The sequence below is a fragment of the Perca flavescens genome, chromosome 3, assembly GCF_004354835.1.
Source record: "Perca flavescens isolate YP-PL-M2 chromosome 3, PFLA_1.0, whole genome shotgun sequence".
NCBI lineage: Eukaryota > Metazoa > Chordata > Actinopteri > Perciformes > Percidae > Perca > Perca flavescens.
In genome coordinates this window covers 24,476,154-24,493,722 of record NC_041333.1, presented here as the reverse complement: position 1 = coordinate 24,493,722, position 17,569 = coordinate 24,476,154, and the positions used below count along the sequence as shown (strand labels likewise).

The window sequence follows — 17,569 nt, the reverse complement described above, 5'->3', positions numbered from 1 at the left end:
TACATTTGGTAAAAAGTACTATTAAGCTAAAATGTACAATAGAAACATAGTAGACCAACAATCAGACAATCATCAGACAAAGACATGAACACATGCACACACACAAGGCAAGAAGCCAGCAGGGGGCAGCGAGAGCAGGTCTACAAGTTAATGGTAATGTTGACAGCTCTGATTATCAATGAGCCATTTCTTTAACTGGATCTTGAATGTACTATATGTATTTATATTTCTGATGGTTATGGGGGTGAGGTTCCACTCAGTAGCAGCTCAAACAGAAAAAGCGGTTTGGCCAAATACACTTTTCCTAAATGAAATGATACAATCTCTCCTCACTGCACCTCAGGTTCTGCTCTGATCAGCTGTTCGGATGTTGACAAACTGGTGGAGAGGAGAGGGATGATAAACTGTGAATAATTTTATAGACAAGACATAGATTTGAATATTTGACCATGTTTTCCCAGTTGAGTAATCTGTGTTTTTGTAATATTGGACAATGATGAAAAATGCTTGGTTTCTCGTCCAGGATTTTAACAGTTTATTTGTGAAGTGATTGCAGAGGTTTCAGAAACGTAACACTAGCTTGTGACCAAATGGGTAAACGGTAAGTGATATCTGATATCTGATATATGATATATGATATCTGATGTGACATGCAAGTGGATTTCTATTGCATTACATTTCAAAGAGAGATATTGTACTTTTTACTTCACTGCAATTATTTGACAGCTTTAGTTACTAGTTCTTTTAACAAATTAAGATTTTTACATACAAAAACATACTTTGAAATGGCATGTTTTCATATTAATTAAAGTATATACATGTACAGCTGAAACAATTGGGCCTAGTAAATTAACTGATTAGTGGATTGACAGAGAATGTATTGGCAGCTGCTTTGTTAATCATTTATTTTCGATGCAAAACCTGTTCACGTGTCAAATGTAAGGATTAAATAAAAAAAAAATTTAGATTATTTTTTGTTTGTTTAATTTGATAGGACAGCTAGGTGAGAAAGGGGAGAGAGAGAGGGGGAAGGCATGCAGGAAATTGTCACAGGTCCGATTTGAAACCCTGGACCTCTGCATCGAGGACTAAACCTCTATGTATATGTGCGTCTGCTCGGCCACGCTGCTTTTTCTTTTAATGATTTAAATTTGATTATTCTTACATTTAGTTATGTAACATTTTTAATACAGGACTTGTAACAGTATTTCACAGTGTGGTGTTAGTACTTTTACTTAAGTAAAGGATCGGAATACTTTGGATACTTGTATTTGCCCTATGAGGAGATCAGGGCCTACATTTTAGGACATGTCATTTGGACTCTCTCTAAAATCCTTCTGCTGCCATTTGCTCTGCTGGCCTCCAGCCCATACCTCTTAGTGAACAGTTGTGTCTCGCTCCTCTTTACAGATTTTATCCTCCTCCAGTCACATTCCTTTCCTGTAAAAAAGAGATGGAAAGAGAAATAACTTGGGTAACAGTAACACTCATTCTCCATGTCCATTGGGTTTCCTTGAAAATACAAAACATTGGCTCGTCTGGAATAGCTTACACTGTTACTACTAATCCCTGTCTGGCTAACTGCTGCCAACCTCATCCAGACTGACACTTTGTTTCCCCAATTTAAGTTCAGTTGTATAATTCTCTTTGTTCGTCTGCCATTCAACCAGCAGTGGAGGCTGAAGCTTTCAGACGCTGCTGCCTCAGGACTATATGCTTTAACAAGTCCTGGACTCTCTGATGTAAGATGTAGTAGAAGTGCGCTCGGGTTACGTAACAGCCCCTCTACAAACTCACAGGGATAGAGAGATAAGTAGAGGTGTAATTCAGCCTGGTTGACCAAGCACATCCACGTTTTCCATTTTTCAGTTTCTCCATCTCACACACATCTTCCATGTAGATAAAACCCATATTTGAACATCTATTGGAGCCACTTTGCTCCAAATGTCATGGAGGCCCCCTCACTGCAGTCCAACAAATCTTCTGCCAGGCTGCCAGCTGCGGACGGCGTTGACCGACTGACGTCATGCTTTGGAAATAAAGCTGTGGTACAGGGGAGGAGCACAGGAAGAACCTACAATTACTGCACGACTGTTTGTAATTCTTTATGAGTTACTTTCTGGGAATGGGACCAAGCTTTTTAGACAGTGAGGCCAAAAAAAAGGGGTTGTATACTTGACAGTTTGAGCTTCAGTAGACAGCAGAGTTAACAGGGGATACGTGGCTAAAAAAAATACCAGACTAACACTTGCTCAGAGCTGTCATCTTGTATGTCTAAATGTGTGTGTGGTGAGTCTAAAGGCATATTGGCTTTCTGGATGTTTACACATGCCATGCAGGCGTAATGCATTCCTTTCTCATCCTCTCTTCCACTTCTGTCCCCATTAGGAAGGAGTTATTTTAGTGTGCACTGTCTCGGTTTTGAAAATTTGGCCATGTGAGGCATCAAACTCTCCTTTCATTGTTATAAGAATTAGAAAGTATTACTTCAGCATTTAACACAGGTTACTTAAAAGATTTCTATAGTTTGGCGTTGTTGCTTTTTTTTTCATTTATCTTTTTATTCCAGAAATATTGCTCAATACAAGTCTATATAGAATAACTACTAAAGCCACAATAGACACTTGAAGTTACCCAGACAGCCAGTAGGGCGAGGTGGAGGGCTTGGCTTTGCCCCTGGCATGGATGAGATGCTGCCTTCAAGTGCTATTAGAAATTAAATATACCAACCACCAACAGAAAAGAGCATTAACAGTAGGCTATATAAAAACCACTACATCTTTTTTGCACTGTTTAACTCTTTTTAGAATGGTGAGCAAAGTGGGGTGCTGCTGGTTTGCGTCAAATAATAAACCCACCCACCTACATTACTGAGTTACTACATTCCCAAACCACTGGTCTTCTGATCAAGGCGTATTGGTCGTATCTTGCTTCAGAATTAAAACCAACAGACATCACACCTTTGCGGCCATAGCTCCTGAACTTTGGACTTGAATACATTTAGTCCTACTTTACTTATGTTTATACACTGGTTATCTATTTTATGTCTGTTCCATTTTCTCGATTATTATACAGCACTATGACATCTGCCCTAAAAGCGTACTGTATATACTTCCTTATTTACAATAATAGACTACACATACAATAGGCTACATTGCCTAAAATACAAGAAAAAGAGGAACAGCTACTAATGAGTAAATGGGTAATCTGGTCCTGTCAACCAGGCTACCCTTACCTTACTTTAACAGTCAATGTTAAAGTATTTCATGTTAAACTATTTTGTATTATTATTATTATTATTATTATTATTATTATTATTATTATTATTATTATTATTATTATTATTATTGTCAGTGGTTACTTAAAATTAGCAATACCTCATTAGTAAACTCTGTTACAAGTAGAGATGGTCCGATACTGGTATCGGTACCGGCTCCGATACTGCCTAAAACGCTTGTATCGGTATTGGTAAGTACTGGAGTTTATGCACTGATCCGATACCACGTAATAAAGCCCTAAAGAAAATCTACGTTAAAGTAGTTTATTTATGTTCTTTTTTTGTTATAACTGACTGTCAAACTGGATAATAAAAGAAAGTTCTGTGGCATTCATTGTTTGTGTTTGTTCATGTTTTACAAAGAGTTTAACCTGAGCCAGACCGACAACAAAGATAGAAATCATATCACATCCATACAGGCATAGTAGTATACAATTGTTAAAACATAATAAAATATATGACACACTGGTATCGGATTGGTACTCGGTATCGGCCGATACGCAAGTGCAGGTATCGGAATCGGTATCGGGAAGAAAAAATGGTATTGGGCCATCTCTAGTTACAAGTAAATGTGCTATATTCACACTTACGTAAGTGGAAGAATTGACAGCTAAATATAGGCTACTTAAAGTATTCTTGTTGATTCGTGGTAGATACATCAATGTGTAAAAAGTATTACATTTACGTAGATGGTCAAGGACGGTAAAGCTCATTTGAACTAGGCCTACTTTAATAGTCTGTTGGGCAGTTTAACAATGCACCATATAGTTTATAAGATGTTTTATATGTAAACTGTTAATCTTCAGAGTAAAGAGCAACTACAGCTCTCAAATAAATGGTAATGGGGTAAACAGTGCCATAGCTGACCTCTCTGAAATGTAATAGCAGAAAATGGAAATAGTAGCCCAAAGAACACAGGAAAATTGTGCTTATCCGTAGTGCTTGAGTAAATGCTTGTGTTACTTTCCACCATTGCTTATCATATTTCTAATTTCAGTCCCTGTAACTGTCGAGGAAACACCACTCATACTTCTAAATTCGAGTTTTACGAGGCATACGTGAATGCACCTACGGATTGTAGCCTACTTTGAAGCTGGCGGGTTGGGCCAGACAGTGAATTACAGAGACCTACCGACCGAGGGAGCGGAGAAAAGTCCGGCGCAGACACACGGCTCTAATCTCCAGAAACAGAGCGTTAAACCAACGCAAGTGTGAAAAGAGAAGTTCTGATTTTGGTGTAGCTCGCTTCTTCTCGGCTTCACCTTTTAAGATCGTACAAACCAATGTGGGATAGTGATTGGAGTTGACAAACCTGCTTCACTACTGTATTCCCCCCCCCCTCCCTCCTCTCCCGCTCCATACAACCAGGAAATTGTCGAGGTGTGCTTTCTTTATACCGCTAGTGGCTACCCCGTTTGCGGGTGTAGATGCGCCCTTTTCGCCGATTTTTCTCGTTTATTTATTTTACTAGTTTGACTTTTAAAGCCGGGCTTCAGCTCTGAAGTCAGCCAAAGTTCCCTACGAGGAGAGGATCTCCACTCTGGCCGAACAATGAGGTGGGTAAAGCGGCTCAAATCCCTTCATCTGCATTGTGTTTCCAGCCTACATTTTGTGTGTTTCGGCCACTGGTTTCACAAAGGCGAATGTTCAGTTCTGACCCTATAATATCTCTTTGGGGTCTGCCTAGGAGTTTCGCCACAGCAGTTGTTTCCAACACCTCAAATCACATTTCTCATTCACAAATAACTCGAGCTTCTGCCTGTTTTGGTGTTGTTTTAACTAACTCACAGGGGCACACGCTGTTTAGCAGGTTTTGTGACCTTTGCTAACTTGATGGTTTGTGTATCAGAAAGTATTCGTGTTAGCATGGTCGTACTGAAAGCTTGTACCGGTACTACCACTATTTCAAGTGTGGCTGCCTTTGGGGAAATATTCCCAGGTTCGGGTTGTTGAGATGGTCAGATTACAAAAATAGATTTGTTTCAAACACTCCATGTTGACTATTGTTTTGCTCCTTTGGCTGCTATACTTTAGTGTTATTGTGCACGTACCTAAACTGAACCGCTATCATGCAAAAATAACGACGATATAAAAACATAAGTGAACAACAGTGTATTTATAACTAAGGTCAGGGTAGTTTATAGAACATGTAAATGAGACTCGGTGTCCTGCTCAAAGGCACTTCAGCTTGGTGGATTCTCCTCTATACAGGGGGCTCCTTCAGTCACACAATGCCCGCTCTGGCCACCCTGCTACCCAGAATACACTTGCTGTTTATATCATGTCATGCATTTTCACAGACACACATTGAACCTATCCCTCTTCTACTATTTTCGCCCTCTGGGAAAACAGAGGTTTGCGCCGGGAACCAAATTTATCTGTGGAAAGCCCATGTACACAAATTCCACATCCTGTCACAGCCTGTGCAGTTGGCAATTACATGCTTTGAAGCCACGGGTCCTGGCTGGGCCTTTTTTCTTCTTCTTCTTCTTTTCCTCAGATCTTAACATTTAAACAGAGCAGCACTCCACTTATGTCAAGGAACAACTTTTTTTGTCTTTTGAAAGCTTGTCAGATGCGAGTTTAATTCAGGACCATAAGGTACAGCGGAGTACAGTGGTACAGGGCGGATAACCTGTGTGATTAGTTCTTTATCTCCAATCTATTGCACTGCCCTTACTGTAACAGTATATCGCAGCTCGGCACATGGGTTGGTCCAGGGTTTGTATTTGTTTTGCACATATTTCTGCTTAGTTACTTTGATTACAGCAGGAACAGGAGGCACTTTAGCTGCCTAAAATCCTGCAACAATCGCAATAATGCATACAAAAAAACAACTGATGAGGCCATTAATTAAGTTAATGCAATGATCAGAAAAGATTGTTATGGTAACATACAATACAGAATAAGCTAATAATAATAATAATAATAATAATAATAAAATCAAAATCATTTTATTAATCCCACAATGAGGAAATTAACGATGTTGCAGCAGCAAGGGATAGAGAAGAAAGTACAAGACACTCTTAAGATAAACACACAATAAGTAAAGAGAAAAAATAGTAAACTGTTGTATTTACAGTATTTTACACATCACCTTGACAACACTCTCTCACAGGCACTATGGTAAATAATAAAACACTGTGGTACCCCCGCTATGGTACTAAATTGAATTATTACACATCATGCAATAAGATAAGCAAACTGCTTTATTGTCGTGTTGCTCAGCTGCATTCAAAAAATACTTCCCCAACCATAAACCAGTGCAGCAACTAGACTGCACCAAACACACTATGTAAATGTTAACGTCTATTACATTTTTGTCTATATTCAAGTTTCATCAGGACCTTCAAAGGTCAGATAGGTGAAATCTGTCTTGATAATAGAAGGTCTTACTTTATCTGGATGCTGTTCCTGTTGGCCCTCCATTGTGGCCTCAACAGTGGATGCCATCTTGTATAATAGGTAAAGACTGGAATGCAGCTCCACTCATGCTCATTGTCATTTGTGCCTGTGGTATGTGAATGTTGACACAGAAGTGCAGTCAGTTGGTCAAAAGTTCAACAATTTGACCCAGTTGAGAAAAGGTTTTAGTAATGCGTCCTAACTTTAAGCTACCTTTTTTACATTTGAAGTCAATAGAAACGTCCTGCTATTTCACTCGTACAGCGTTATCTCCAATGACAACCTTTAGTGCACATCTGTTGGTTCAAAGCAGATGCTCCTAAATACAAATCAATGCTAAGATCACTGTATCAGCATTTCAGACTTTCTCATCCTTTGGTTATGTGACACAGGAAGTGCTTCATCTGCATAATGATTCACTGTTATTGTCAGAGGTGACTCCTGTTTCCCACCATGACTCATTGACTGGGTCTCTGTGACTAAAAGACTTATGTCCTATCAGACACCAGCAGTATGGCTGCCTCAGGCTCAAGAATTAAAGCATATGACATAAGTAGACAGGTGTAATGCATCTGTTTGCAATCTAACGAGTTCCCTGTGCTCAGTTTAGAAGCTTGACATGCCTGGAAGCGATGCAAAACTGGGCTCCTCCGCTTTTCTCCTTCCTTACACTCTTGCATGAGCTTTTTATTGATCAGCCTTAAAAGCAGGGAAATGGCCTCCCCCTCAGTCTCCTTTTGTGTGTCGGCTCTAGCTTCTTTCTGCCTAGGCAGTAACTGGAAAGGAATGCAGCTCTAACAGTGATCTTTGCAGTTTTGCTGTCCGTCATATCCTCTTCCTCTATCAGATGTTCAATGTCTTGACCTCATGTGCCAACAGGACAGTAACTGTTATTTAAGGCATTTAGCAATGTTATTGCATATATTTCCTTGTAAGGACAACAAGCTGAAACTCATTGGTGTTGTGATAGCATCACGTTTATGGCACGGTGTTGTGTAATTTTCACAACAGTGTGTGTTGGAATGGGTCTCTACTTGTTCCCCTAATTCCTTTGCACAATTGCACAGCATTTTTGTTCTCTTTTGAAGTCCAATATTTGTGTACTCTAAGATCCCTTCAATTTTCACTCAAATGCATAGCTAGAGCTATGTAAAACTGCACTTGTCTTAGCAGTTGGACACATTTCTGATTCTACCTTTTATTGTCTTTTGCAAACTGTATCCGAATACATGGGATACATTTTTCATACCTGAAATTATAGCACTTTTAGTGCGAACATAAACAGTTTATAAATTTGTTTTTTAACCAAAGGTCTCTTAATATCCACACTTACCCCGCACCCCAGAAACAATAACAATTTGAGGTAATTGGGGTGTGCTTGTGGGAATTCTTTTCTACAATGGATTAAGAATACACTTTATTTCATGCATCATAAAGAGTTGCATGTTGATATGCTCTTCATAAGACTCGCTGTACAGTTGGTGTGACAGTGTGTCTAAATGATCACAAAAGCCTGTATGCTTCATCGCTCCACAATCTCCATTATTGAAGTGGTCTTGCCCTGTGAGTTTGTCTCCCAAAACACCCAATCACTGCAACCCCCTCCCCTGAACCAATTTACCCCTCTGGGTCCTCCCACCTCTCATACTCATAAATAGGCCATTATGCTGGCCTGCCTCTTGGATTAGACGCTCTGCTACAAGAGTTGCTTAACATACAAAACCTACTATTGTCTACTTGGAGACAAATCCAGTTTCCTTGTGGTGGCTGACCTTGTGGTTTTTCTTCTTTAATTGTGCTGTTATGTTATATTAGGCAATTATTAGAGCTGTAACAAATCCAAATTTTGCTGTCCAATTAATTGTCTCTGAAATAATTGCAATTAACAATATAATTGTCATACATTGTAAAACATTGTATTTATTTGCTTAAATGAACATACAATTGACAATAGACCGATCATCCTCATCAATAAAAACAGAGCGTGTTCAATTTCTCTGGGCTGTAACTGGCTTGAAGCAGTTACAGCCCAGGATGTTTGGAGTTGCTATGGCAACAAGTGACAGCTGCCGCTAGCATAGCTTTAGCTCAACCAATAATCACTTATAAAATTACAATTTGGCACATCTAAACAAAATTCACTTACCATCAACCATTATACCCCTTAGGACCTTAGCTAATGTTAGCAAACAAGTTGTTATTTACAGATTAGAAAAATAAGACCACAAATCCCCACAGAACTAGCATAATGAATGACCATTTCCGCTATAGTGCCATCATTTACGGTAACATTAATTTAACAAAGCACAATAGTAGATTTATACAATAGACACTCTAACTACATTACTAAACATAAGGCTGGCCGATATGGAGAAAATCAAATATCATGATATAAAATACCTCTATCGATACCGCAACGATATTGTAGTATTGACTAATGGTGCTTGCACAAAATATTTACACAATGAGATTTTTGATAAATAATCATCAGTAATGTGGATATAATGACTAAGTGGGTAAAGGCAAATAATAGAACAGTTACAACATTCTGGTTAGTTCAGAAAATGACATCACTTTACTGTAATGCAGCCTTTAAAACCAGGAAAAGACAAGTTATACCATATTATGATATCCAAATACGAAGACGATATCTAGTCTCGTATCACGATATCGATATAATATCGATATATTGCCCAGCTCTACTAAAACACGTATAAAGGTGCTTTAGTTGATTTCTAAAGTTAGAAAGCTGACTTGACTTGCAACTGCACTCTGGTAGGAATCCATAGATCATGGGGTAGCTACCGTTCTGTGACACTACAGGGTGTACGTGGGTATTGGAAACGTGTTTGAAAATGATGTGGTTAGACAATCATGTAATTGTTACAGGCCTAGCGGTTATGCTCTCTCTGTATGGTATTGTTTCTTTTGTGATCACTAATTTTAAACTTGACTTTTACCCTAACTAGCTTTTTGGTCATGCATGCATTACTCATATTTAGTAGTTGTTCACTAAGCTAGGTGTTTTGAAACCGTTGAATCTTTTGTCTCAGGAATTTAAATAAATAATTGATAAATTGTTAAAAAATGGGTAAAATAACCAGATTGGACTGAATCTGCTTATGTATTGTGCATTAAGTTCCATACCTGACGAATAATGGTTCTTCATAAAATGTATGTGACTGTTATGTAAATCCAATTATGGCTGTAAAGTGGTCCTCATTGACTGGTTTAATAACCCTAACCCAGAGACATTAAAGGGATACCTACCTTGTTCTAAATGGTATGACAAAATATCTGACTGTTGACAATATTAGATTGTTAACTGGATGGATGGATTCAGTGTTTTGCCCTCATTGTTCTCCATGGAGTTTGCTGAGAGAGAGAGAGACTACAGTAGTCAATGTTTTATTTACGTTGCAAAGGTAAACGAAATCACCTGATTAATGCAACATAATCGCGACATCTCTCGGCCATTTTTCACCGCAGAAAGCTGCTACCAGCCGTCGGCAGAAAGGGCAGTTGGACTGATCAGTCCCCCCGAGTTTGTCAAAAAAGTGCCTTGGAACACACCGAAGCGATGCTGACTTAAGCGTATGTTCTGCGTGAGACGTAATACGTCTCCATAACAGCAGGCGCCTGTCGCCCAAAAAATGATTGGACGAACGCGTCCAACTATAATGGCAGCTCGTTCGGAATACGTAATCGGAATCTTGTATTTTACGAAAATAGTTTGCCGAAACGTGTTTCTGAAAACATTTTAGGCGAGAAATAGGCCGTGCAGTTGCTGAATCTGTCTTCATTTCAGATCGACAAAGGAAAAGATTTTCGTCCAATTTTGAGAGGTGTTCATCACGCTTATCCCGCTCGTCATTTCTGCTAATTGGTCATTGATTCCAACTGCCCACTGGCCGATTCAACAAGTAAAATCGGCCCAAATGAACGCTGACGGCTCCTCCGACTGACGACGGCACGGAACACACCAAACAGACACAGCAAACCACCAATCACAATCCATGTTGATCAATTTATCAAACAACCAAAGCAGGCCGCTAGTTGACCACAACCTGAAATTTAGAGTAAGCAACATGCATGCATTAGTAATATTATTCACTTTAGCCTGGATTGATAGGTCAGTCATCCAGTGTATTTCTACCTGATTTTCCTCTCAAATCACTTCAGAAGAGTATTCACAGCGCTTACTTGCTTTGGTGTTTGTATTATTTCCAAATAGAGGTATTTATGTCATCTTGTAAAAATTAGTCTTTTTTTCATATTGCAATATATATCGCAGAAAAAATATATCGCAATGTCATTTTTTACAATATCGTGCAGGCCTACTCCACATCAAACGCTACATTACGCCACTCCCAGCAAACTTCCCAGACAACAATGAGGGTAAAACAGCATCACCGATCTATTTTTAACTGAATATTCTCTGGTCCAGCTCATCTTAAAACACAGAATCCGTCAGAACATTAGCATGTTCACTACCAAGCCTGTTTGTAACCTTTAGGCTGCCAGGATGTTTCAACTGACTTTAGCAGTTTAGATAACACACTTAACTGTCCTGCTGTTACAGATTTGAACTATCCACAGAAAGTTGCCTCATTCATGGACTCACGGTGGTGCGCCGCTGCAGAATGAATATAGGGAAAACACAATGGATATTTGGCATTCAAAAAAGATTTCTGACTGGGGTTCCTATTGGCCTGGCGGTCCACCAGGACTGTACAATTATAAGGGGAACATGACTTATCTTCTAGCCATCACCAGCGTTAAGTAGAGCAGGACAAACAGCTCTACAGTGGCTGAATGAAGTAAAAGACATCTACAAAACCCTGTGGTCTTTTTGCATTAGCCAGACTGAGAGTGACATCATCCCAGCTAAAGGAGAGCCTGGGTCTAACAACATAGTGAAACCAAAGCTTGTTGTGGGCAGAAGTACTGTAGTGATATATTGTATGGTCAGCACTGCTAATGGGCACAAAGATACATTGGGTTCATCAGGGGTCCACTGCTTAATGGAGCGTAATGGATGCCAGTTGGTATAAACACTGCTTTATGCCATCAGCCATCTTAAGCATTCCTGTCTTTCAGGTCCTCAGATCTTAACTTCACTTATCTGGTATGATGTTGATTACTGATACACAAAGGCTGTATTAGATAAAACAGTATTGAAGGAAACCCAGCAGATTATTTGCTGGGCAGCAGTTTCCTTATTATCATTAGGCACCACTTACACTCTGGGTGGTTGTTTGTAACTAAACAGAAAAGGCAAGGCTTAAACGGAGAACCTGTTTTGACTTCTACAGTTAAAGACTGAACCATTTTCTGCATGAGTGACACTTTTTTTGCATGATTAGCGATGCACATAATTATGTTTATAAAAACAGTTGTTGCTCCTCCCACTCTGTCTTATCATTCTGTCTAAGCGGTAGTCTGGTCTATTTGAATGGTATCATTGGGGATCTTGATGTTGAGTGGTCAAAAGAGGACCATCTTCTTGTTAAAAGATTCATCTGCTAAAATAGTTAATGCTCACTGCTTAGTCATGGGTGAATATTGACCTGAATGTAACTTTGGCTGTTTTGTTAGTACATAGTGTATGTATGTATGTATGTATGTATGTATTTATGTATTTATGTATGTATGTATGTATGACGATTTCCATTTTAAATTGAAAATGTATCGAAATGAGCTTTTGATTTCGACTATCAAAATCAGAGCTCTATGAATCCCACGTATTTCTTTTTCTCTCTCTCTCTCTACACCCCCGCCTACTTGCGCATGTCCAAAGAACAAAACAACACAGACAGCATAGCTTACCAGCTGGTAGCATGCAGCTAAAGACACAGGGTAACGCTTGCTTAGTGGTAGCCTGCAGCTGGAGATGACTGAGAAACAATAGAAAATTCTCCCACTTCCCTGATGTCACGAGTTTGGCAACATTTTGCTTTCCCTGTGAGTGAGTTATGTAAACAAACAATGAAGGTACAGCTTGTGCACTCCGACGGGACACCATGGTGTCATTCAATTGCGCTAGCCACTAAAAAAACTGAGAAACAAACTGTTGTTGCAATGTAACCTTCTGATATCTAGTGGCTCTTATTGTGGCACTGCCATCCCTGTTAACTGTTAACACAAACAATACAGTAACATGAGCTATTTAAATTAGCTGGATACTTGGTTAAACGGAATTTGCCCTTACCAATGTATTGCCGTGTGTGCTTCTTCCAATCGGTCCCAAAACGTCCCAGTAAGATAGTAAATTCTGTATTCCGATCCATATTTTCTTCAAACCCTTCCATTTTTAGGGTGTTAAACTTAACTTGCTAACTCGAAGTTAGTCGTTGTTTCCCGAAGCGAACGAAGTTTGAGAACGCCAGCACACAGAGCGCAGAAGGTGAGGGACATCCGGCGCGTGAGCCACGTGCAGATGTCAGGCAATTATCCTGGAAATATACTTCTGTTGATCCAGACTAGTTATCAGATAACAGACCTCACTTGTTGTTGGCAGCAAAGCTTTCACATGAAGTGAGAAAAAAGAAAACTTGCAAAGGTCTTCAAGAGCGCTCAAACTCTTTATTACAGTTTGTTTGCCATCATGAACTTGGTGTTGTGCTGATGGAATTGGGCTTAGTGTGTGTAATGCATTGTGCGACTATTATCTAAGTAGCCACTATCTGCAAAGTAGACTGTAAGGTCAAAGTCTACTCACTCATGCCACTCAATGAGTGAGAAGCAGAAATTATGATTCAGTGTGGTCTTCTTATTTTTTGTCTTCTTTGGGCTCAGAGTTGAGGGGAAGACATGTATTCTCTAGTGTAAAGGAATTTGTGTACAAGCCAGGCAGCTGAGAAAGGGGGGCGTCTCAGTGGATTGTACTTCTCCAGAAAAGTAGACCTGCCTCATCCTTGGATGTGTCGAGGAGGATGTGCTCCAACCTGTAAAAGGAATTGAGCTCAGTGAGGAGGACAGAGGTGAGACGGTTCCAAATATGGGCACTGAGTGTGTCAGTAGTTGCGCCCCCCCAACACACACACACACACACACACACACACACACACACACACACACACACACACACACACACACACACACACACACACACACACACACACACACACACACACACACACACACACACACTCACTCAACTCCCCCACACAAGCAGGAAGGAATTCATCTCCACTCTTGAAGTGGTCACACAACAAATGAAAGTTCTTGGCCAAACGTCTGTTCAACTTTTCCAAAATGCTAGATAAACGATGCCAGGCAAAGGATGAGTCAGTGCTCGAAGAATGCGGAGGGGTTTTCTTAGTAGAGGAGTTTTAGCTGAAGATGTCTGACTCCATTCAGACAAAGATATTGAGAAGGAATGCTTAAGAATAGCTGAAATAGCGATTTCTGTTTCTGTGATGCTGACTTGTGGAGGCAGCAAATGCACGTGTGTCTATTTATGTGCTTTAGCAGCATGTCCAGACCTATGTGAGAAGAAACAGGCTGAGAACCACAAAAAAGTTAGCAGAGGAAAAAGGCAAATGAGGTATATTAGAGATCTCCTTTTCTAGCACAACCTTAGTCTAAAAGCCTTTTATTTTTTATTCAGCCCTTACTGTTGTGGATAGGACAATATAGTCAAAAAACAACTCTGAAAGTCCAAACCTCCGAAAGTCACGTTTGCCCTGTGAATTTGTTCTTTAATTTCCTTGTTATAGGTTATACGTTTTTAACTGTATATAAAAACAGCAGAATCCTCAGAATAATTTGCATAAGTGTTTAGATTCCTGTTTGTGTTTTAGAAGAAGCTGTTTATTTTCGGGTCTGGGCATTGGGCCACATTAACATTATAGGACAGCTGGAACTGCACTTTGAAAGCTTATCTTGCACCTACTTTTACAGTCTGTGATAGTCACTAAACATTGACAAGAGAAACAAACCAGTTTCATGAAATGTATGTTGTTCAAAAAGGTTGATTATGTTATTTTTAATTTTTTAATTTTAATTTTTTTTTTGGAGTCATGTGGGCCCGGCTGAACATCACTGACAGCCATTTACGTGGCCCGAGGGTGGTTTGAGGACAGTGTACTGTCAGATGACCAGGCCAGCGTTAACAAGCTATTGTGTGGACTTTCCATGTCCGAGTCAGCATCAGAGGTCAAGTACTTCATTGACCATCATGACCTCAGTCCAGTGTGTGCAATGAGGCTGCAAAACACTTATTTCAAAGGACAATTCAGTTCTATTCTTTTGCATTATGGTAATAACTAACAAGCAGATGTTCTGATGCCACACTTGATTAACCGTGCAGCCTGGGTTTCATAATATTGTATGCAGTGTATGCATTCCTTTGCAACAGACACTTTCTTTTCTCACTTCTGTCTGCAGTCCAACGTGACTTTCCCATGTGTGTCTGGTGTCACCTATCCAGGTGCTGTGGTAGAAAGGGCAAGTTTCACTCTTCACTTACAAATGACTTCTGTGTATACTGTATGTGTATATACGTATATATATATTTCCACAATAACCTATTAAAATCTTATGAGCCCCAGGTTTAATTTTTTCAAATAAAGAGATACACATCTGCAGATAGGATTCTTTTTTTTTATTTGCAGTAAATTGTTTTCTGTTTACCATAAGATACATTTTTCTTACAATATCAATATTTATCATGCGTGACTATCATCTGTGGGATGCTGTCTCTATTTGTATCCGGCCATGACGAGAAGGAAGAAGTGGTTTAATACCCAAGTGACGGTTTCTCAGTCCCTGTCTGGTTTTAATGTGACATTTAACTGTAGGGGAAGAAAGAAAATATGTAATGAATCATTGTTTGTTCATCTAAGGTGCAGCATGGCCACCTGTGGTGTCGTGAATCAATTATGAAAGCTGTAAAAAAAACAAGAAGTTCTATTGATGACACATGATGATGTGTGGATATTATTGTTTGATTGCACTAGCTTGTCGTGTGTGTATGTATGACTCCTGCAGGTTTCCATCTTCCCTGTTAGTTATTTTTTATATATATATATATATATATATATATATATATATATATATATATATATATATATTTATTTATTTATTTATTTATTTATTTATTTATTTATTTATTAGGGCTGTCAATCGATTAAAAAAACTTAACTAATTAATTGCACAATTGGCTGTAATTAATCGCGATTAATCGCTTTTTTAAATTGAGACTGAAGCTTATAATAATGGATATTTAAATGCTAAATCATTTAACTTTGCAAATATGAAGAAAAAACCAAACAAGGAAAGGTTCTGCTAAGTTCAGAATGTTTAACATCTTTCAGAACAACAGCAGCAACAATTTGGCTTATTTAGTCCTGCTGAAGGCTGCTGGAAACGGCTAGAAACTGTCTGACTTGAGAGCAGATTTTTGTCACCGTCCTCGGCTGCTGTCGCCTGCTCTCGTCTACTTTACAGGCGAGGCGCAGTTCATCTCCAACGAGCCGAGAGTTCAGTCGGCGACAGGGCAGTCGGGACTCACCCGGAAATGGCGAGCGGAATGAGGTGACTAGTCTCTCAAAATCTGACGAACATCTTCTAAACTGACCTTTGTTGAGCTGAAATGAAGACAGATTCAGCAACTGCACGGCCTATTTCTCGCTTAAAATGTTTTCAGAAACATGAACTGAACTAAATGAACTATTTTAGTACAATATGAGATCGTATTCTGAACGGCCGCCATGACAGTCTGGCTCTCAATATCCGGAGAAAACAAACCCATGTGTTCGTCCAATCAGCTGTCGGTTTTCATTACTTGGGCAACAATACAGAGTAGCGCCGCCTGCTGTTATGGAGACGTATTATGTTTCTCAGCCGCCACATGAAGTAAACAAACACAGCTGCGTTAATTTCGTTAATTTTTTTAACGAGTTAAATATTAAAAAATTAACGCACAAAATAACGCGTTAATTTTGACAGCCCTATATATATATATATATATGTGTATATATATATATATATATATATATATATATATATATATATGTGTATATATATATGTGTGTGTATATATATATATATGTATATAATCAGCCAGAAAGACACTTATTCCTGGAGGCAAGACTGCCTCGAAAAGCCTGAACATCATTAAAAAATGATAATTAGCTGTTGTGAGGGCAAAAAATATTAGCAGTATTATGAACCACTAGAGGAGAAAAAAGAGAAGAGAAGACATGGAGAAGGACTTTCGGTCGGCACCAAAGTGTTTCTGGAAAACTGTTCGCCACCTCAGGAGGGGGAAGCGGGGAACCATCCAAGCTGTGTACAGTAAGGATGGGACACTGTTGACCTCCACTGAGGAGGTAATAGGGCGGTGGAGGGAGCACTTTGAGGAACTCCTGAATCCGACTAATACGCCCTCTATGTTAGAGGCAGAGCTGGAGGATAACGGGGGATTGTCGTCGATTTCCCAGGCGGAAGTCACTGATGTAGTCAAACAACTACACAGTGGCAAAGCCCCGGGGATTGATGAGATCCGTCCAGAAATGCTCAAGGCTCTGGGTGTGGAGGGGTTGTCCTGGTTGACACGCCTCTTCAACATGGCGTGGAAGTCTGGGACGGTGCCAAAGGAGTGGCAGACTGGGGTGGTGGTTCCTCTTTTTAAAAAAGGGGGACCAGAGGGTGTGTGCCAATTATAGGGGTATCACACTTCTCAGCCTCCCTGGTAAAGTCTACTCCAAGGTGCTGGAAAGGAGGGTTCGGCCGATAGTCGAACCTCGGGTTGAGGAGGAACAATGCGGTTCCGTCCTGGTCGTGGAACAACGGACCAGCTCTTCACTCTCGCAAGGATCCTGGAGGGAGCCTGGGAGTATGCCCAACCGGTCTACATGTGTTTTGTGGATTTGGAGAAGG

General features: G+C 39.7%; 1 protein-coding gene across 1 annotated transcript in view; it reads left to right on the top strand.

Annotated features, from left to right (window-relative positions):
- Window positions 1-4,371: 4,371 nt before the first annotated feature.
- vaspb (vasodilator stimulated phosphoprotein b) overlaps window positions 4,372-17,569 on the top strand; it is a 37,655-nt gene continuing 24,457 nt past the window's right edge. Inside the window, 1 exon segment of the mRNA XM_028573901.1 lies at window positions 4,372-4,833. Coding sequence (XP_028429702.1) covers window positions 4,829-4,833 — 5 coding nt within the window. The 5' untranslated portion in view covers window positions 4,372-4,828.